General features: G+C 35.6%; 1 protein-coding gene across 1 annotated transcript; it reads left to right on the forward strand.

Moving 5' to 3' along the window:
* The first annotated feature begins 3,717 nt into the window (after positions 1 to 3,717).
* On the forward strand, positions 3,718 to 22,993 carry LOC128235349 (mucin-5AC-like). The gene is made up of 6 exons (XM_052950163.1): positions 3,718 to 3,769; positions 7,518 to 9,933; positions 19,743 to 20,044; positions 21,276 to 21,390; positions 21,565 to 21,683; positions 22,459 to 22,993. The coding sequence occupies exons 2-6, from the start codon at positions 7,527 to 7,529 to the stop codon at positions 22,669 to 22,671; spliced, it is 3,156 nt and encodes a 1,051-aa protein (XP_052806123.1). The 5' UTR covers positions 3,718 to 3,769; positions 7,518 to 7,526; the 3' UTR covers positions 22,672 to 22,993.
* Positions 22,994 to 23,450: the final 457 nt, after the last annotated feature.

The raw sequence follows: 23,450 nt of genomic DNA on the forward strand, positions 1-23,450 counted from the left end.
GTCATTATATATAAACAGTGTCACTGCCTAGAGATTGTAATAGACGAGGTAATGGCCATATATAGCCACTATATGTAAACAGCGTCACTGCCAAGAGGCTGTAATAGCCAGGAGGTATGCCAATATCTAGCCACTATATGTAAACCGTGTCACTGCCAAGAGGCTTTAACAGACAGAGGTATGGCAACATCTAGCAACTATATGTAAACAGTGTCACTGCCTAGAAGTTGTAACTGAGAGGAGGTATGACAATATCTAGCCACTATATGTAAACAGTGTCACTGCCTAGAAGTTGTAACTGAGAGGAGGTATGACAATATCTAGCCACTATATGTAAACAGTGTCACTGCCTAGAAGTTGTAACTGAGAGGAGGTATTGCAATATCTAACCACTATATGTAAACAGTGTCACTGCCTAGAGGTTGTAATAGACAGGAGGTATGGCCATATCTAGCCAATTTATGTTAACAGTGTCACTGCTTAGTGACTGTAAAAGACAGGAGTTGTGGCAATATCAAGCCACTATATGTAAACAGTGTCACTGCCTAGAAGTTGTAACTGAGAGGAGGTATGACAATATCTAGTCACTTTAAGTAAACCGTGACACTGACTAGAGTTTGTAATAGACAGGAGGTATGGCCATAAATAGCCATTATATGTAAACATTGTCACTGTCTAGTGGTTGTAATAGACAGAAGGAATGGCAAAATATAGCCACTATATGTAAACAGTGTCACTGCCTTGAGTTTGTAATAGACAGGAGGTCTTACAATATCCAGCCTCTATATGTAAACAGTGTCACTGCCTAGAGGTTGTAATAGACAGGAGGTATGGCCATATGTAGCCACTATATGTAAACAGTGTCACTGCCTAGAGGTTGTAATAGAGAGGAGGTATGGCAAGAATTAGGCACTATATGTAAACAGTGTCACTGCCACGGGGTTGTAATAGACAGGAGGTATGGCAATATCTAGCCGATATGTAAACAGTGTCACTGCCTAGAGGTTGTAATAGACAGGAGGTATGGCAATATCTACCCACTATATGTAAACAGTGTCACTGCCTTGAGTTTGTAATAGACAGGAGGTATTACAATATCCAGCCTCTATATGTAAACAGTGTCACTGCCTAGAGGTTGTAATAGACAGGAGGTATGGCCATATGTAGCCACTATATGTAAACAGTGTCACTGCCTAGAGGTTGTAATAGAGAGGAGGTATGGCAAGAATTAGGCACTATATGTAAACAGTGTCACTGCCACGGGGTTGTAATAGACAGGAGGTATGGCAATATCTAGCCGATATGTAAACAGTGTCACTGCCTAGAGGTTGTAATAGACAATAGGTATGGCAATATCTAGCCACTATATGTAAACAGTGTCACTGCCTAGAGGTTGTAATAGACAGGAGGTATGGCCATATGTAGCCACTATATGTAAACAGTGTCACTGCCTAGAGGTTGTAATAGACAGGAGGTATGGCAATATCTAGCCACTATATGTAAACAGTGTTATTGCCTAGAGTTTGTAATAAAGGAGGTATAGACATATCCAGCCACTATATGTAAACAGTGTCACTGTCTAGAGGTTGTAATAGACAGGAGGTATGACAATATCCAGTCATTATATGTAAACAGTGTTATTGCCTAGAGTTTATAATAGAGGAGATATGAACATATCTAGCCACGTTATGTAAACTGTGTCACTGCCTAGAAGTTGTAATAGACAGGAGGTTTGACCATATCTAGCCATTATATGTAAACACGGTCACTTCTTAGCGGTTGTAATAGACAGGAGGTACGCAATATCTAGTCAATATATTTTATCCGTGTCACTGCCTCGAGGTTTTAACAGACAGGAGGAATGAACTTATGGAAGATTTTGTGTATACTCTTAAAGTTCACATATCAAGGTGTTTTTTATCCAAATCCGTATTTTTTATTTTGAGACCCACAGTTTTATTCACAATGGTGGTGATTCTGAGCTTAAATCTGAATTGATAACCTGCATATCAATTTCCATGACTTATATCTAGTAGTTGTTTGCAATGTGGTCCTTGTATCAAGGGTTTTGTAAGTTATATATTGCCATACCGAACAAGAGCGTCAGCTACAACAAAATTGCCCGACCTCGTTTTAAGACACCAAGTTTTGCGATAATTGGTTGTAAGTTAGCCAAATTTAGAGAGCGGACAATGTAAAGAGTTTTTGCTAATCCGTGGGTCATAGCTCTGGAAGGACTGAGGCGGCATGACTGGTTATCTTATCGAACCTGACGGTAGTATTCTGCTTTTACACATTCTGACCAAATTTTGTGAGTATTTGCCAAATGCTTTTAAAGCTAATGATTTGATAATTTTAAAAAAAATCTATAATTAAAGGGTAATAACTCTCGAATGATTCAAGCGATACGACTGGTTATCGAAATTGTCCGAAATAGTATGGGTTTTTTCCCATTCTGACCATTTGTGGTGATGATTGGAGAAAGGGTTCTAAATTCATTAATAAGACCGATTTTAGGCAATTTCTATTATTAAAGGTCTACAAATCCCGAGTGATTCTAACAATATGGCTGGTGATCGAACATGTCCGAGATATTATGCCTTTTCTACGATGGCACAGAGGTTATACCTGCTACCGCTCCATTCACTAATCCATTTCTTATATTTTTTATTACCACATTGGGGGAATCACCATCATATTTTGTATTTTCAAATATTGACTTGGACTAGTTACTTGCACAGATACGAATTAAAACATTCAGACCTGAAATAACAGTAATAACTTACGTTTGTATTGATTAAATCTAACACTCTGTTTTAAAAATAGCATTATTTTCCAAGTTTTCAAGTTTTATTGATGAAATTTTATGCAAACAAAATTATTTGTGGAATTGTTCAAACATTAATTTAGTTTTATTTAACCATGTCAGCATCCTGCATAAATTATTGCCTCAGCCAATCACCTTCACCTTTGAGTTTTATCTCATGTGGCTCTGAACAGCCAATCACGATACGTTGTAGCCATTACTGATATATTTTTAGCGTGGGCGAAAGCCTCGGCATCTTATTTTAGTTTTTATATAATACTTAGTACCTTGACGTTAAACAATACATAAATACTCGTGGCCCACATCGACAAGAGAGATAACAACAAAAATAAAATATTGGGATCTGTTGTGAACAGCAAAACAAACAAAGATGGATATGCTACATAAGAAATCTTAATTTTAGAATGTGTGTAATGAAGTTGACTCAATTAACATTCAACATTATTGATTTTGCAAACAGAGCTATCTTCATCAACGTGTTTTATCGGTAAACAATCTAAAGTTCCAAATGTTTGGATAGCGATAAAGATTATGATGAACATAGTTACATCTTTCATTCATGAAATGATTACAATTAAAAAGTTAAAGAAACTCTTTGCCTTTTTCTCCTCAACACAGTTAATATGTGTATTAAGTTCCACATTGTAAAATAAAATACTTTAAACTATTTAATTAGTCCTACTAATAGTACTATTATTACAATATAGAACAAAGTCATCAGGTATATCAATTTATCGTGAAATGGTCACGATTTTTTTATTCCAATTACCAAATTGTTTCAAGTACTGGTCATAAATAAAACCGATGTATGAACATAGCATTTTATTTATCTTTAAAGATGTAGTGTAGCATTTTACCGATTTGACTAAATACGGTCCTTAAATAGTAACATTAATCAGGTGGGAATTCCATAAGACCTACTTTCGATTTAGGACAGCCCGTGTAAGTAGTATACATACTTTTTACGTATTTTATTTAACTATTTTATTCAATAACTTTTTCATCCATATTTGTACCATGCTTACATTGTAAAGATAAGGTCGGTAGCCACAATAATGGGCATTCATATTACATCAGTGTACCAAGTATATACCTTTAGCATTTCTTATCTTAGCGTATCCATGTAACACGAGTCTGCCAAGTATATAATTTAAGCATTTTTCAGCCTTTTCATATGTATGTATATCCCTGTTACACGGTAAAATCTCCGCCCAGCGGCGACAAACTGCTGGTAAAATCCCCGCCAAATGCCCCCGTGCCCACAGGACATACTATGTAGGGTATTCCCCGCTATTTTCGGCGCGAAAACAAAACCACTGCATTCACTGGGCCCTGCGGGGCCACCTGGAAGGTAAAAACACAGCCCATTTCCCCCCTATCCCCGGTATACACCCGGACGGGGAGTTGGCGTGGTTACAATCGACTGGTGTATAACATTTAACTTAACCCAGTTGAATATTGACCCGAGGGGTCATTTTTCAACGAATGATGGATCAATTTTTGACGCGGAAATCTGACACCGACCGTCAATTAATGACCACTTCGTTGCGTGGTAAAACGTTGTCCTTCGTTGAGAACTGTGTAAGGGTGCTATTTAATATTAAATCCGATAGTCATTTTTCATTGCATATGTTGGGTATTTATACCACGCAATCCATCCAATCAGCAACACCAGTATTACCAGTCTTTAGTGATGAAACGATTATCGAGTACAATCGATTAATCGTCGCTGACGATGCTTTGTCGGCGAAAATCGATAGTGGTTGTCCAAAATCGATGTCTCTAATGTTACTTCCGGTAACTACGTATTTTTTTTTGTTTTGTGGTAAAAGTCGAGTAAATGTCAATTTTTCTTTCAGGTAAATTATCGTTGAGTTCATTTTAAGGGAGGTCACGCTCCTACACAAATGCGGTCAATGTAAACACTTTTGCTTAAAAACTTACAAACTCTCCCGAAAATACAAAATTGTTTTTAATTGTTTATATATTTCATAAAACCTTCTTCAATAACCTGTCGCTATGGTGTAGTGGGTCCGATCTTACCCGCGATGCATTTTGTTTTTGAAACCTTTTTTGGTATTGTTTGTAATTAACTTATTTACTTTTTTGTGAAAGTTTTTTGAAATTTAGGTATTCTAATGATATGTTTAATATAACAGGTTATTGAATGTTAAGCTGGTTCAAAAATATTTAATATGCTTTAACATTGATAAAATGCTAAGATAACTTACTTGATGCGATGTGCAACATTTTGCACATTAATGTGCAATTATTAAGTATGTGTTTTGTTATTATGTTTTTTTTTCGTTAAGATATTAAAGACAGGAAATGGTTATGGATATTAACTTACTGTTGCAAAAAGCATGACTATAGCATCACACGTACTGATTCCATGATTAACCATCTAAATGATCGTATTGATACTATGTATAAAGAATGTATTCCTTACTGATATTATGAACTTTCGATTATTGTCCGATAGTAAATCGAAAAGCTTGGTCCGATTCGATTCGATTATCGATAGCAAATGGAGTCCGATTTTCAAACACTACCAGTCTTATATTGTATACCACCCCGACTGTACTCAGGTTATATTGTATACCACCCCGACTGTACTCAGGTTATATTGTATACCACCCCGACTGTACTCAGGTTATATTGTATTCCACCCCGACTGTACTCAGGTTATATTGTATACCACCCCGACTGTACTCAGGTTATATTGTATACCACCCCGACTGTACTCAGGTTATATTGTATACCACCCCGACTGTACTCGAGTTATATTGTATACCACCCCGACTGTACTCAGGTCAATTTACAACGTTGAAAGCATATATAAATTGTCTCAAACTGAGGTCGCCATTGTATTATACGTAAAAAGAGTGATGTTTCTTCTGTAAATCCTAGGTCGGTGGATTCTTAGTCATCTAACATTCAAAATTCAAACCCGGTCGGTTCCAACTTGGGCTCGGTAATGCGTGTATAGAAGCTAGCCAGTAAGATTGCAGATGTCGCATGTCTTATGTGTTTTTCTTCTACGGACATAATATATCTGACGTTTATTTTACATTTTATGAGTCCGATTACTGATTTAAGTTAAACACTGATAGTTTTCAACAACTGCGTTTTTATCAAAATTGAATGTGGAAATACTGTCGGGGTCAATTTTCATAGGATTCAAAAGTTATGTTACAGCACTAGTCGTGATAATCATGGCAATAATTTCTTTTAAATGGCCTCGCTGAAAGATTGTACATTGGCAACATGTGTTAATATTGGGTTACTTTTTTATTTAAATGAACAAAGACTTAACAGCACTGCCAGATACTCATTTGAACAGAATGAGTCTAAAATGATTGAATTTTCGATAGCTTTACTAAAGCTTTTCGGCAAAAAAGAGCATATTCTGTCACATTTCCAGTAATTATTAAAAAAATATAGCTAATTTGAACTTTTGTAGATGTTTTATCATTGCTTCAATCATTTTGTTCACATTTCACACGATAAAGAAATCGATGTCTGACCCCATGAAACTTGAATGAGTCCCTTGAAATGTCACGAAAGAGGACGTCAGAATACATACACACATATATACCATATTTACTAACTGTACATAGCCTAAACTGCGGAAAAGTATGTTTTGAAAAACTGTACCACCTTTTCAGAAGATAGTCAACCAAACGAAAATGTATCAGTGTCCATTCAATCATAACAATGGCCGAGGAGCTCCGAATGGCCATTTTCAAGCACATTTAGTGTCAAATAAACTCTCTTTCGACTTGACTTTTGCCCATTCAAAACAAAGCAATGGCAAGCTATGCCATTTCTGGGTTCTTGAAGCACACCAAGCGCCAAATCAAATCGGGAACATGGCCATATCCATCAATGGCCAATAAAACCATGTATATTCTTACAATGTTATTCCAAACCAGTCATATAGTTTTATATCAGTCATGCCAATCGAGGAGCCATCAAGCAAATTGCAACTAAACCCAAAACCTATTGGTGCTTTACAAAATCAAATGTGACCAATTGAACAACAACCCCTAATGTGTACCTAGACATAAATGGCAAACTAATCACCAGCAATACAAAACACATTTCATGGTAAGGTTCCTCTGGTAACGGATAGTTCATGCTTTGTTTTATTTGATACCTAACGACAATGTATTATAATATGAAACACATGTTTACATCATTATCAGCTTGATATAAGACATATATTATGAAAATCCCCACTTATATTTCAAAATAGATATATGCTTCTAATAATAGATAGGTAATGGACATTACTGCCTGTTATTTATTACAGCGCAATAGCCAAAAGGCAGAACACAGGAAATGATAGGGTATGAAGTGTAGTTTCATAAAATCATACCGTACAAAGATCTCCATTGGTAAGTGGAGGAAGGGGTGGAGGTGGAGGCAGTATTTGGGGCCCACAGTCTGACATTCATTATCATTTGAGTTTCATATTTCTTTGATAAAAGTAGGAAATGAATATTGAACCCATTCCACTCTATAATTTTCATTATTAGTCATTCGTCTAGTCTAGTAAACAAAGTCATTCTTAAATTTTACAGTAATAGTTTACTTTACTTTATGTGGCGCCGGGTATATTGTCGATATATTTATTAGAAACAAAACATTCTTGACAAACTCTAAAAATGTGTTTATCAATTTTCAGTTCAAAATAATGGCATCTAAAACTGACGTTCATGATATTTCAAAGCAAATAGAGAAGCTTGAAATTGAGCATGATCGGCAAGATCCGACACCCCAATTCGACGTATCTTCTGATCTGGAGTCGGCCCTATCGTTCGATGGAAGGAAAGATTCTTTGTCAGACAGCAACCTCATACCGCGTGGTGCAATCAGGACAACTAAACCGAGTAAACTGACTGAACCATATCAAACACGCCAACTTAGATCGGATGAACCATATGGCAACCAGTTTCCAAATAGACAGTCTGGTGGACAATGGAATTATATGTCGCAACAAGCACATCAGACAGGCAACGATACTGTAATTGAAAACCGGAATGCATCTTTTTCTGCCGAATTTGCAGTGCCAACACCTATGAATCAGGATACCAGTTATCTTTCAACACGTCAAGTGTCCAATAATGAAAATGACTGGGACCTTGTTCTGGACACTATTCAAAGAGATACCACGTCACAAGCTGGGTCCACAACACCAGTAGATAGAACAATGGATTCGCGTTTCAACGAATTGTTACATAGTCTAATGGAATACGACAATGGGTCACAACAGTCTACCTCGGCCAGCACGAGTCAATTCTTTCAAAAAGAGCCCTTTTATCAAAAAACAGAAAACAGTCGCGTATTGCCATCATCAAATGCAACACCGGTTCATCGAAATAAACATGCTGGAAAAAGATCGTCCCGAAATCTGCAGTCGGAGTCTTTTCAACCGTTTTCATCGTACTTAACTGCAAACGTTTCCGATTCGACAGTAGAAAATTGTCCACCCCAAAATGCAGATTCATTTGGCAGCGGTTGGCCACAAACTTATAATGCAGAAACTTGTCAAGCTGTTTCACATTTTAATGTTTCTTCAAGTAATAACATACTTCCAATAATCAGTGAGATTTCAAGTAGCATCCCAGTGACTCCAATTCATATTATTTTACAAGAGGGTAACCAGAATATTGCCCCAAGTGCTACTCAGCTAACCATTCAATCACTGAGCCAGCAGACGGCAGAACCATTAAACCCAGCTTTTCTAGATACATTGAATCAGCAGACTAGTTCGCCATTTAATCAGCCGGCAACACAAACAGTACAGCTACCATTGAACCAGACAACTACTCAGCCATTTATTCAGCCGGTAACACAACAAGTACAGCCAACATTGAACCAGACAACTAGTCCACCTTTTAACCAGCCGGGAACACAACCAGGGCAGCTACTATTGAACCATACAACTACTCAGCCATTTAATCAGCCAGTAACACAACCAGTACAGCTACCATTGAACCAGACAACTACTCGGCCTTTTAATCAGCCGGGAACACAACCAGTACAGCTACCATGGAACCAGCCAACTAGTCCACATTTTTATCAGCCGGGAACACAACCAGTACAGCTACCATTGAACCAGACAACTACTCAGCCATTTATTCAGCTGGTAACACAACAAGTACAGCAAATATTGAACCAGACAACTAGTCCGCCTTTTTATCAGCCGGGAACACAACCAGTACAGCAAACATTGAACCAGACAACTACTCAGCCATTTAATCAGTCAGTAACACAACCAGTACAGCAAACATTGAACCAGACAACTACTCAGCCATTTAATCAGTCGGTAACACAACCAGTACAGCAAACATTGAACCAGACAACTACTCAGCCATTTAATCAGTCGGTAACACAACCAGTACAGCTACCATGGAACCAGACAACTACTCAGCCTTTTAATCAGCCGGGAACACAACAAGTACAGCAAACATTGAACCAGACAACTAGTCCGCCTTTTTATCAGCCGGTAACACAACCAGTACAGCTACCATTGAACCAGACAACTACTCGGCCTTTTAATCAGCCGGGAACACAACCAGTACAGCTACCATTGAACCAGACAACTACTCGGCCTTTTAATCAGCCGGGAACACAACCAGTACAGCTACCATTGAACCAGACAACTAGTCCGCCATTTAATCAGCCGGGAACACAACCAGTACAGCTACCATGGAACCAGACAACTAGTCAGCCATTTAATCAACCATTAAATCAACCGGGAACACAACCAGTACACCAAACACTGACAACGTCGATATCTCAACATTGTACACAATCGTTGCAGCAAGGATTCCGGAGTCCGGTGAAAAGTCAGACAGTGCAGCAGAGTATTCAAACATTACCAGTAACACTGAACCCGTTATATATAACGCCATTTCACCAGAGTCAACCTCGTATTCAACTCTCACATCAGACGTCTAACCAGCCGAATAGACCAATACTTCCGAAGCCAACGCAATCAGTAAATGCAATTCAAACCCCTAGACTGAAGTCGACACCAACACACAGCGCTGTTGAAAGAGACAAGCGTGTTGCCCCAACACGAAACGTTGGCAAAAGTAAGTACATGTATGGTTTGGTTATCTCTTAGCTTTAATTAATTATGTGTTATTTTTACACTGCCATGCATCTATTCCTTTCAACATTGACATTAAAACATGTTGTGATAATTTCTTACAGAGCTATTAACAAAGGAAACATATGGTTGAATTAACCATACCAAGTCTTTAGCTCATCTGAGCACAATATGCTCAAGGTGAGCTGTTGTGATTGGTCTATGTCCAGCATCCGGTGCCCGTCGTCCGGCGTCTACAATTGCTTATTAACATCATCTCCCCCTAAACCGCCTTTACTTAACTTCACAGGGATGTTCCTTGGGTGGTGCTCTTTCAAAATTGTTGAAAGGAATGAATTACATGCAGAACTCTGGTCACCATGGTAACCTAAAGGAAAAATTACAAAACATTTTATCGACAATTTTTTTTTTTGCCTAGAGCTTAGATATTTTGTTTGTAACATTGTGAATCATTGTGTAGGGGTCGTCTACCAAGTTTGTTCAAATTATTCCCCTGGGGTTTAAACTGGCCCCGCCCCGGGGATCACAAATTATTACATTCTTATATAGTGAAATCTTTGCCTGAAACCGTAATGCGTAGACCCTTGATATTTTGTGTGTGTATCTCTATCAAGCTTGTTCAAATCGTGGCGCTCACCCAGGGGTCAAAACTGGCACCACTCCGAGAGTTACAAGTTTCCTATTATAAACACATTTTGTTAAAATCTGATAGTTATGTAAAGTTTGTTCTTGCTATATTGTCTCCCCTGCTGTTGAAGCTTAACCTTTGGAATTGTTGTCCATTTTTAGAAACAAGAGAATAGATTTGATAGGTTATTTATTCTTCAAAGTAGGAACGTCTAGAATGTAATCATTGTTCTTCTTATAGGTTTATATGTTAAAGTAAGTGTATTTATTATTTTGTAGAAGAGTTTTTTTTAATTCAATAATGAATTAAATAATCAGACTTTTCCATTGAACTAGACAATTGTTCTGAATTCAACAATGTTATATTTTGCTTGGATAGTTAATACATTTTATATAAACATGAATTTATTTCATGTATAATGAAGGAAAACTATGCTGTGTATGTTGGAGGTAGAGTAACTGAAATCTGTTTTGGTAAATCTTAAGTATCTTAGTTCTTATTTATTTTGAATAGCTGGAATGCTTTTAAAGCTGCACTCTCACAGATTTACCATTTTTACAACTTTTTTTTATTTTTTGTCTTGGAAAGAGCAAATTTTTGCGTAAATATCTGCAAAACAGTGATATAAGACTGCTGACAAAAGATCAGATAGTAGATTTTCATATTTCCGTTCGAAAAGTAATGTTTTATGGCCTAAACCGTTAATAACGGTTTAAGTAAAATGCATAACACAATAATTTTTGAACTTAAATATAAAAATCTGCTATCTGATTTTTTGTCAGCAGTCTTATATAACTGGTTTCCATGGATATTCGCAAAAATTGGCTCGTTCCGAGGCAAACAATAAAAAAGTTGTCAAAACGTCCAATATGTGAGAGTGCAGATTTAACTTCTTTAAGAATGTTGATTCATAAGAATTTTACTGTTGTATTATATACAATTGTTTTTTTATACGTAATCAATTTATAAATGGTTGAGATAGGAAAAATATTCTTGTCTGATCAGTGTGCAGGCAACTGTTTCAAGTCTGTCAGTGTGCAGGCAACTGTTTCAAGTCCTGTAAGTTGAAGAGGTTTGGTTGATTGATTTAGCTCTACTGGAAATAGGTCAGGAGAGTTTAAGGATGGCGCACTGTCCGTCGTGTGTGTGTCTGTTTGTACACAATTGCTTGTTAACATCAAATCATGCCCCTGGTGTTAAAACTGGCCAAGCCACAAGGTTCACAATTTTCCGATAGACGTATAAAGGGAATTCTGGAAATTTTCTTGTCTGAAACCGCTAGGCCAAGACCTTTAAAGATGCACTCTTATTCCAAAATAAGATTTACCACAATTAATACAAGAAAGACCATTGATGTAAAGCATCAAAGGGCGCCGTTTAATAGTTTATGCATTTGTTATATGTTGAAAAACAAGGCATGTCAAGGCCAACAAGCACATTACAATGCATCGAACCGCATCCATGAAATTCTCAAAATATTTGTAGTATTCTGCTTAACAACATAGGCTAAAGCATTGAAATTGAAGAGTTTCAAGTTGAACATTTCATTAGGGTTGTGGTACATTAATGAACACGACAGAATTAGGGTGCTTATGCACTGTACTTTTTGTCATTGTCACCTATTCATATACCAAGTTTTATTTCAATACCATGAGTATTTTGAAAGTAATGCTCTGGTCAAGAAAAAGAGGCAAAGGGCAATAATTCTGTAATTAGCTGAAATACAGCTATAGTCATTGTGCACTGCACTTCCTCTTGTTGTGCTTTACCATTGAATGATGTTTAATGAAATTCCAAAAAGTAGTTTTCTTGTTATGCTACGGACAGGAAAAGGAACAAAGGGAATAACTCTTGCAATTCGCTGAAATAGAGTTATTGTTCTTGTAAACTGCATTTCTAATCATAGGGGGAGGTGGCAGTCACCATGCTGGAATGACAACTTGAAGGGAAGAATAAGTTTCCTGATTATATGGGGAATTCATCATGAAGAAGTGACATGAAATAACAATTTTTGTAGTACTTTAATAAACATTATCATTTCGTATGAAAGCTACAAACACTTATATATATAAATAGAACATATTTTTTGCACTGTTATATAAAAAGAGAACATTGTTTACTAGATGAAATGCATTTATAACATAACATGCCTTGTTTTTAGCTGTTTAATAATACTAAAATGTATGTTATAATGTTAACTTCTCCATTTATATGGTAAAGAAGAGTTGAAAATGGACGTTTTTAGTTGATAGTGATATTAACACAAAAATAGCATGTGTCTTATAGGACAATGGCAAATTTTTCAAATATGATAAAAATAATGCATACAAACTGAATATGTATCAGATTATGCATGAAAGAAATAATACTGTATCTATTTTTCACAAAGGTTTTGAAATACAACAATGCACATATAAGCATAAATAGGCCAAATATGCACAAAATAATAGTAAACAATGTGTGAAAGTGATACTGAACACTTAAAATAATTTCTTTGTGCATTAAATGAATATATACCAGAAAAGCAATACTAAATCAAGTCCAAAATGTATAATAACATGAAGAACACCCCATTATGAATATCTTCATAACAAATCAGAGTACATGTAAACAATAATCATTTATATAATTAGTATCAAATGTGTCTACTTTAAAGTGTGTTTTCATTTGCATTTAATTAATATATTCCAGAAAAGCAATTATAAAAATCCTTAAATGTATAAGAAACTGCGAAGACAACAAAGAATAACACCCATTTATGAATATCTCCAAAACAAATCAGAGGTCACCTAAACAATAATCATTCATACAATTAGTATCAAATGTGTCTAGTTTTTGTGTGTCTGTTCATTATCTTTAAATGAGCATCTTTAAAGTGAAACTCTTATTTGAAATCAATACATATAACAGGGCTTCCATTAAGAATTTGAAACTGGAAGTATAAACTTCCTGTCCATCAATTTTGGAAGTTTTACACTGAAATGTGGAAGTTAAAATCTCCCGAATACAATATCTTTTTCCACTATTTTTCAATAAGAATGTTAAAAATCAAGTAATTTGTACTTTAACTTGCCAAATTCAAAGACTTATATTATAATAAATCATTTTATCTTAAGACTGATTGAAATTGTGACCATAAAAGTAATCTTGACACAAGGTTTGAATATTTTGAACTTCCAAGCTTTCTACTTTGGTGGTTTTCTTCAAAATTATGGAAGTTTTTGTACTTCCTAGAAATCAATTTTGAAAGTTTTAACCCATTTCTAAGGAGTAATATACTTCCAAACACACATCAAATTGACTGATAAAACAATAACTACTTACTAAATAATGCATTTACTGAAATATTGTTTGCTGATTTATAACAAGCTTGTGACCCTGTTTATAATAGCAGAAAGCATGACAAATATTAAATGATTGGTGATTGCTAAAAGATTTACTGTGGTCTACTATAGTATCACAAGGCAGAAATACCATGTTTTATGTTCATTCTTATTAGCAAATTGAACTCAAAATCCTTCATTAGAAACATTGTTGTTGACATCTATCAACCCATTTTGAAAAATCAAAACAATAATATTAATTGTGATAAGTCTTGTTTGGGAGTAAGAGTGCATCTTTAAAAATAGTGTGTTTTTTCACTTTATATGAAATATGTACCAATTCAATTTGACAAATGAGACAACAAATTTAAGTTAGGAAATAGAAGTAGTAATTGTACATAATACAAAACAACAAAAAAATTGACAAAGCTCAATATAACAGGAAATCTATATTAAAACAAAAATCATTAAAGGCCGTAATTATTAAAACTGAATTAAGGTATTTAAGTAATACACACTTTAATAAAAGCTTTCACCGACAACATAGTTATTATCAAGGTACACTATGGGACTTTTATCCAAATTTTGAAGATAAAAAAGTTATTTAAGTTTCATTTCACCCAACCCCAAACTCCAAGGGCTACAAAGAGCGACAAGTAAATATTTTGTCTATATTTGATTTTTGTTTCACATTATCAAAGCTTATGAAATAAACACAACAGTTTCTGGTGAAATAAACTTCAGTTAACAGAAAACATAAGTTCAACCGAACAGCATTATTGATACACATGCAAAAAAAACATTTTGATTGATCTTGTGAGTCTTGTGAACAGAGCAGTATTTCGATGTTTGAAAATAGATGCATAAAGAAACATTTTGCGATTAATTTTCCCACATGTGACCTTTAAAACCATACATATAGACATAATCTGAATCCCCAACTACTGACTGGTTTGCAGTTGAACATTCGCGAATAATCGACTGGAAATGGACGAATATCCGACTGGCGAATATACGAATAAAAGTAAATAAAAACAGTGTTTGTCGCAAAGATACATATTAGTACATGCATACATAAACATTTGCGATTAATTTTCCCATATGTGACCTTTAAAACCATACATAAAGACATAAATTGAATCCCCAACTACTGACTGGTTTGCAGTTGAACATTCGCGAATAATCGACTGGAAATGGTCGAATATCCGACTGGCGAATATACCAATAAAAGTGTTTATCGAATCCCCAACTGGCAACTAGCAGGTAGTTGAATATTTGAATACCCAACTGGCAACTGGTAAGTAGTTGATTATTCGAATCCCCAACTACCGACTACCAACTACCTTCCAACTTTACCGTCATAGAAACAAGAACACTATGTACATGTAGGGCTAGGCGGTAATGCCCCTCCAAAAATGTCAGAGTGAAAGTTCTCAACTAATTTGTCTTTTTAATATTATAACATGTAAACAGTCTCTGTAGGTAATCGATGTCTATTTGTTTTATTTTGTCAATGGTATTCTTACATTTAGAATTTTTCACAATAAGTCTTCACTCTTCAACATTTGAAGTTTGGTCTGTTCCCATGCGTTTGTACTTGTAGTGTGTGCACAGATGATAATTACTCAATGCTGAGTCAATGCTGATTTGGTTTTTATGCCCCTTCAGGTTCTTTACCCATCTAGAATGTTTAGTGCTGTAAAGGAAAAAAATGTACTTTAAAAGCCTTTCTAACTTATTAGTATAGATAATAATATTGCCATACATATACAAAATAAAATATAAACAGTTTAATATTTCTCGACATTATTTAAAAAAACAAAAACAAGCTGATACATACATGTAGATAATATATAAAGAAAATTACCGGTACTAAATTTATCAATAAAATTCATCATCATCATCATCATCATCATCATCATCATCATCATCACCACCACCACCACCACCACCACCACCACCACCACCACTTGATTATTGAATACAGTGAGTTTATAAAACAACAAACACCAACTCAAATATGTTATAAATGAAATACTCACATCATCTCTATCAGATGTGACTGCCTTGTGGATGACATGGATGTCAAATCTGTCTCAATGATCCAACATAGTATTTAATGCAGGCTGGAATTCTTCATAACCCCAATTTGTTGACTTAGTAAAATTCAGTCATTTTCCTACCTAAAATAAATTAGACTTCTGATTATCAACCGGCAGAAACTACAACTGTGAAAGACAAATGCACATGTATCAATTATACATTCTGCACTAATATCCGTTTTAGCCAAGAGTAAGTTGGTAAGCACAAATGTGTAGTTGTTGTGCATATGGTTGATAATGATTCACAACAGTACTGGGTTTTAACGAGACCTACACCAAGCAAATGAATGTCCCTAGTGTCAAAGCTGTCGTGGCTTCCAGCCCGAAACCATGTTCGTCTTTTCTTACAGGTTTATTTTGAAAATATGCAGTTTGTAAACAAATAATGGGTATGTTCATGTATTATGGTATGTTAAAAATAGGTCACATACCAAAACACATCATTTTTAAACAAAATTTTAAGTCTAATATTTTTCTAATATAAAACAATCAAATAAAAGATTACATACTCATATCATATACATAAATAATGTGCATAAGTACATTAAAAAATATGAAACATGTACATAATGCACCAGTCAATTGTAACCATGCCCCCCCCCCCCCCCCCCCCAGGTCCGGGGTTATTCCGGGGATAGCCGGGGAAACGGGCTGTGTTTTTACCTTTCAGGTGGCCCTGCAGTGCCGGGTGAATGCGGTGGTTTTGTCTTCGAGCAAAATATAGCGGGGAATATGCCTTACCTAGGCTCCCTGGGGTGCGGGGGCATATGGCAGAGATTTGGCCATCAGTTCGTCCTCGCAGGACGAGGATTTTACCTGGGGTTGGCTGGACCGAAAGTCAAAGTCCCGGCTATTCCCCTGACCGGGGGGGCGTGGTTACAATTGACTGGTGCATAAATGCACCAGTCAATTGTAACCACGCCCCACCACTGCATTCACCCGGCACTGCGGGGACACCTCGAAGGTAAAAACACGGTCCTTTTCCCCCGCTATCCCCGGTATACCCCCGACCTGGGGGGGAGTGGTTCCAATTGACTGGTGCATAAGTAGATGTAACATGTATATTTATGTCTCCCCCTCTCTGGGGGAGACATATTGTTTTTGCCCTGTCCGTCAGTCCGATAGTCCGTCAGTCCGTCAGTCCGTCCGTACGTCACACTTCGTTTCCGATCGATAACTGGAAAACCGCATGACCTAGGTTCACCAAACTTGGTAGGGAGGTTGGTCATGAGGTGTAGAAGATCCCTATTGTTTTTGGGGTCACTAGGTCAAAGGTCAAGGTCGCGGCGACCCCCAATGTAAAAAACATTTCCGCTCAATATCTTGAGAACGGTTTGACCTAGGTTCACCAAACTTGGTAGGGAGGTTGGTCATGAGGTGTAGAAGACATGTATTGTTTTTCGGGTCACTAGGTCAAAGGTCACGGCGACCCCCAAAGTTAAAACCAATGCCGCTCAATATCTTGAGAACGGTTTGACCTAGGTTCACCAAACTTGGTAGGAAGGTTGGTCATGAGGTGTAGAAGATCCCTATTGATTTTGGGGTCACATGTCAAGGTCAAGTGCTTGAAAGATGAAAAATAGTTTTCAGATCATTAACTAGGGCTTATTGTGTGGAAATCCCTATTGAATTCTCACACCCTGCTTTCCAGCCAGATGTATCAGTACTTTACACCTCTAAGTCTTACTAAGCCTTCGGGGGAGACATGCGCTTTTCTCAAAAGCCCATTCTAGTTATAATAATATATAATTATAGTACATGTATGTAAAAATATTAAAACGCTGTCTTAACGTTTAGCAAATAAAAATAATTTAAGAATTCCAAACATAAATTAAAAAACAAACATTTTTGAACACATCAACGTACAAAACTACTCAAAGATACTTACATACATAGCCCTTTGATACGAATATCCCAGTTCCATGCCGATTGTTGACATTCGATTTTTCGACAGAAAATCTTCTCTAACGCGTATAATTCACTTAAAATCCATGTTTTACTGTAATGACTCAAATTGTTAGGTGTATCGTAATCAACTGTCAGTGTGCACTTTTAGTGTTTACTTATTTTAAACGTATATTCATGATAAAATCATCACCCGAGTTTCCAACTACTACGATGTAGAAATTCCATTATTGACCTGTGAATGGCGGGGAAATACCTTCTGGTTCTAAAAATAGCAACATCCGGTATGTGTTACAACTCGGGGACAATCGTAATAAAATTTTACTAATGTCACCTTCAACACATTAACAAATAGAGTTAGGTGAATATTTAATTCCAATATCGATAAGATTAAAGAAAAAAGATTACCTCATGGTTTATCAATGCAGTAAACATAACAAAACAACATAAAACATAATTATTCCCAATTCACATAATTACCGGTCCACACATTTTACATTTCCGGCACATGATATTTCAGATATTTCAGGTAACCAATCGGAAAACGTAAACGAATCGGGAACAGTTATTAAACTTATTTGTCGTTCGTCCGAAATAATGTTTTGAAGATAAATTGAAGACTATCTATTCAACCATAAACAATCATTTTTAACACCCATGCAATCGCCACCCATTTGCATTTTTAATCATTATAAAATAACAGTAAAACCCAACTGTGAACCAACTTAAAAACCGCTCCTACCACTAACTAAAATAAATTCCCATTCCATAATAGGCGCGCACTTCAGTGCGGCGCCAATAATTGTTTTGATATACCAAAAAGGATAGATAAATGTCGAAAACAATGGATTTTATGACGGATTATGAGTTCAATTGGAAAGAAGGTGCAGAAAACATGGTATTTCTACCTTAAGAGACGATAGTAGATCGCAGTTAATCTTTGAGCACTCACCAATCATTTAATATTTTTCCGTTTTCAGCTATTAAATGCACAGCTACAATCTTGTTAGAATTAGTAATTAATATTTTCCATAAATGCATTATTGAAGATGTAGTTAAAGGTTTATCACACAAAATGTATGTTTGTTATACATGTGTATGTATTGATTTTGAATAAGAGTGTCATTTTAATAACTTCAAATATCAATGATGTCCTCGGATGACATCCACCGTGACATTTTTACCTAAATTCTTACTTTTTAAGCGACAGCAAAGAAATTTGGACCGTGTGTATATTTTTGAAAACAAATTTCAATCTTGTCCTCAGAAGACCTTGACTGTGACTTTTTTAACTATTTTCTTATTTTTAAAGCTACAGCAATGCAAAATCGATCATATACACGTGTAGTTTGAAAACAAATACCAATGCTATGCTTAGCTGACCTTGATTCTAGCCTTTTGACCTTCTTTCTTCTTTTTGAAGCTACTGTAATGGACGTTCGACCATGTATACAGTTTTGCAACAAATATCAATATTAACATTGTCAGGTGACCCTTTCATTACTTTCTTATTTTTGAAGCTACAGCTTTGAAAGTTTAACCATGTGTACATCTTTGAGAATAATAATCAAGCTATAGTGATAACAAAGGTCAAACACTCGTGGCCCTTTTTTAAGTTTATGAAAAGACCAGTAAGAGCTTGAAGTATATGTATCGATGCAAAGCATGGCTGACTTTTTGCGTGTGTTGGATTGTAATGTTGTTTATATGAACATTTAAGTGAAATACATGTATAAAGGTATGATAAATGTAGTTGTATGTTGCTATCAACGTGAAAAATATGAAAGTCAATCGGGTATATTTGCAAGATCTGAAGGTGTATCCGTTGTTTCAGATAAACAGAAAGAAGATAAAGCTAGACGCGATATCAGTAAGCTCACAGAAACACAGCTACAGGGTGTAGACCCAGAGAAAGGTGACACTATTGTCCATGAATACGCCTGCCGTGGCCCACATGAGAACTATCATCTACAAGCTCTGCTAGAGAGACTTAAACAGAAAAATATGATCAACATCATGATCAACAGTAAAAATAAGAAAAATCAAACAGCGTTGTACTGCGCTGTAAGTCTGAACTATGACAAAGTTATAAAAACGTTGTTGAAATTCGGTGCTGACCCAAATATTAAAGCCCAGGTAAGCGATAAAGATAGGATATTATGAGGCTTTTTTAACGTCTTGAATCACGTTTCATACTATTTGTCAGAAAAGCGTGCTATCATAACATTCCTTTTATTATACGAGTTCTTTAATTATTTCCATGCATGTTTCAAACAGAATTAATTGTACGTATGGGGGGAGCACTTTTTTGAAAAACACCACCCATTCGTTTTAATTTTTCGCTAGCCCCACTACTCATTTTTTTCTCTTATCCCACTGCCCACATTTTTTATTTTCATCTAAACCCCTACCACCTATAGTGATAAATTATTTTCTGACTCCACCAACCACAATTAATTTAAAAAAGGAGTAACCGTAAATTCCAACAATCATCATTTTTGCTGTGGACATAACATCATAAATCAATCGCATTAATAATTAAGTGCATATGTGGATTCCACAATTGAATACATTTGGAAAAAAACAAACAGTTTGTTCCTTTATTTTTATTGAATAGAAAGTTTATATTATATAGAGAGAGAATAATTGTTGTTGTTTTCAGGTTAAGATCGTAATTTATTGTATGCTTTCCGGTGGTTAAAAGAGATTTATCAGTAAAATAAAATTGATATTCCACTGTTTGAAATAGTGACAACGTGATGTAATATCGGAAATGAGGATGCTAAAATGTATCCCAGTCATGTGTGCGCTGACGTTTGATTTGAACATCTTGGTGTGCTTTGTGACAGGGAACTATCCATTTTATTTCACTTATGAATTTCTATAAACGACGGGAAAGCATATAATAAATTTTAATATATGATTTAACATAAGTGTGTAACGGATAGCACTCAACAATTGTTTCTATGTTAGCGCAGAATTTGAAAACGACAATAGCAGGATACATTTTTCAACATGCTTGCTGTATTTTCACTGCTAAATATGGAAATTTTAAACTGATCGGCATATGATAAAAATGTTTTGCAGTATTTGAATTTATTCAGGTTGTTATTGTGTTGAACATTAGAACACCATGTGTTATAGAACTGTTCTGGAATAAGGTTTTGTATTATATGTTCACTATGTTATACTTTGATGAACGTCATAGACCTCATAAAAAATAATGATTAGCAACCTCCGTCATAAATGTTAATATACACACGAGCGCGTTTGTATGTTTTGAAATAAACAAATTTGAAAATAAGGATGAGTTGTACAGATTGATTGTTTTTAATTATGTTTAGTGTCCTTATTACGTTTGATTCAGAATGGCGATGAGCAATCTGCGCCCATACACATTGCGGCCTGTTCTGGGACTGCTAAAACCATTGATGCACTTCTGGAAGCTTTAAATATCGATATTGATTCGATAAATAGTTATGGTAATTAAATAGTTATGATAATCAATTAAAGCGGGTGCTATTTTTGTTAAGTAATAAATAAGAAGACACGTGCATGGATTTTGAATTTTGATTTTAATCATATGTAGACACTTACTGGTGAAATCACAATTCTAAAAAGAAAACAAACCAGTAACATACCGTTCTTCCTTGTAGGACAAACAGCACTTCACTGCGCTATTGTTCAACAATTTGTTGCTCAAAAGGAGAAGGATGGGTCAAGAAAGGTTGCTATGGAAAAACTGCTACAGAAAAGAGCGAATCATACATTGCAGGTATTTTAAAGTGTTTGTTGGATATTTAAAGTATAATAATCAGATTATAACTTATTTATGTGCTCACATTGGTTACTTGTACTTGTCACGGGAATGTGTGTCGCGCAAACAAGCACATGTATTGCACTCCTCTAAAAGGTCAAGGTCAAACTTTAAGATTCGATATTTCATCGGCGTCAAACACATATCAAACTGAATGACATTAGTTTTGGTTGACATTATGTGATAAAATTCGTTATGTAGAAAGAGGTTATGGAGACCTTTCACTGGGTTTTCAATCAGACTTCACATAACTGTAGAGCATCATTGGATGTAGCATATACAATTTATATCCTCTCATCTGTGAAGTCAAGGCCACACTTGTAGTTCATGTTTCATAGGAAGTTCAGAGCACCATGAGAGTGTCACGCATACCTTAATGTTGTGCTCCAATCTCAAAGGTCACCCTTGGGTGGTCAGTGGTGCACGAAATGGATTTTATAACAACAACACTTAGTATCAGACATAACATTTTACTATCAATTGGAATTTACCCATTTTATTTAAACTTTTCAAAATGTGCGTTAAAATCGAATGGCTAACTGGGCTAATCGGACACATTTATCACGTTTTTATGTTAATGCGTACATCGTCAACAACCGAGTAAGTCTTTAAATAGCTTTGATTTTTTTTCAACCGTACGTTGAATTCTAAACCTCACTCATTACTGTTTTGTAAATACCAATTTAACTGTTTCACTCATCCCTTATTACATCAGTATGTTTTATTATGCCAGGACACAAAAGGGAGGACCCCTCTCATCTACTGTGTCCTTCAAAAACAAAAGGATCTCCTGACCACACTCGTAAATCACATTGAACCAGCGAGACGAAAGACAGCTATTCGGATGAAAGATCATTTTTGCAAGTCAGCATGGGACTATGCCGAAGATTTGACGGGCAGTGATGAAATGTTCTATTCTAATTATTTATCACGTTTTCAGGAGTAATTGTTTAAAACGTATTTATTTAGTTTTAAGTTATTTCCGATCATAGTTCATTGGAAGTATGACATGTGAATCACAAAATACATAAATGTGTGTGCAATAAAGACTTCTGATTTTTTTAATCATTTTAAATGATTTTACATCTTGATAAGGGTACAGAAGAAGACATATCTACATGGAGTCGTGACATATTTGTAGAAAGATCCCATGTATATTCATTGTCAATATTGTTTGGGTAAAATGGTACATGTCTGAACTACAATATGATGAGATAGAAGACATTTTGACTGATTTTCGAACTATTAGTAAATTTTATTACACCAAATGATCTTAATTGTTTAAACCAGAGTCTAAATTACAGTGGTTTGAGAATCGATTAGCAATTTTGGGCTTAATGATACTCTGGGAAAAATCATACGTTGTATTTACCCTGAAAACATATCATTACTTGATTGCATTTCCAAAGGAAAAAACAGACCATTTGTTCAGTGCAATATAACTGTAATATGTTTAAAGTGATGAACTCCACTTTATCACAATATCTAGCCATTATGTTAACACTGTCACTGCTTAGAGGTTGTAATAGACAGGAGGTATGGCAATATCTACCCACTATATGTAAACAGTGTCACTGCTTAGAGGTTGTAATAGACAGGAGGTATGGCCATATCAAGTCACTATATGTAAACAGTGTCACTGCTTAGAGGTTATAATAGACATGAGTTATGGCCATATCAAGTCACTATATGTAAACAGTGTCACTGCTTAGAGGTTGTAATAGA

The sequence above is a fragment of the Mya arenaria genome, chromosome 5, assembly GCF_026914265.1.
Source record: "Mya arenaria isolate MELC-2E11 chromosome 5, ASM2691426v1".
Lineage (NCBI taxonomy): Eukaryota > Metazoa > Mollusca > Bivalvia > Myida > Myidae > Mya > Mya arenaria.

What these genes read in the sequence shown, in the direction of transcription:
- LOC128235349 (XM_052950163.1), top strand. Translation starts at nt 7,527, where the DNA reads ATGGCATCTAAAACTGACGTTCATGATATTTCAAAGCAAATAGAGAAG. An exon ending in ACCCAAATATTAAAGCCCAG is followed by an intron (nt 20,045 to 21,275) that starts GTAAGCGATAAA and finishes CGTTTGATTCAG; the next exon opens with AATGGCGATGAGCAATCTGC. An exon ending in TGATTCGATAAATAGTTATG is followed by an intron (nt 21,391 to 21,564) that starts GTAATTAAATAG and finishes TCTTCCTTGTAG; the next exon opens with GACAAACAGCACTTCACTGC.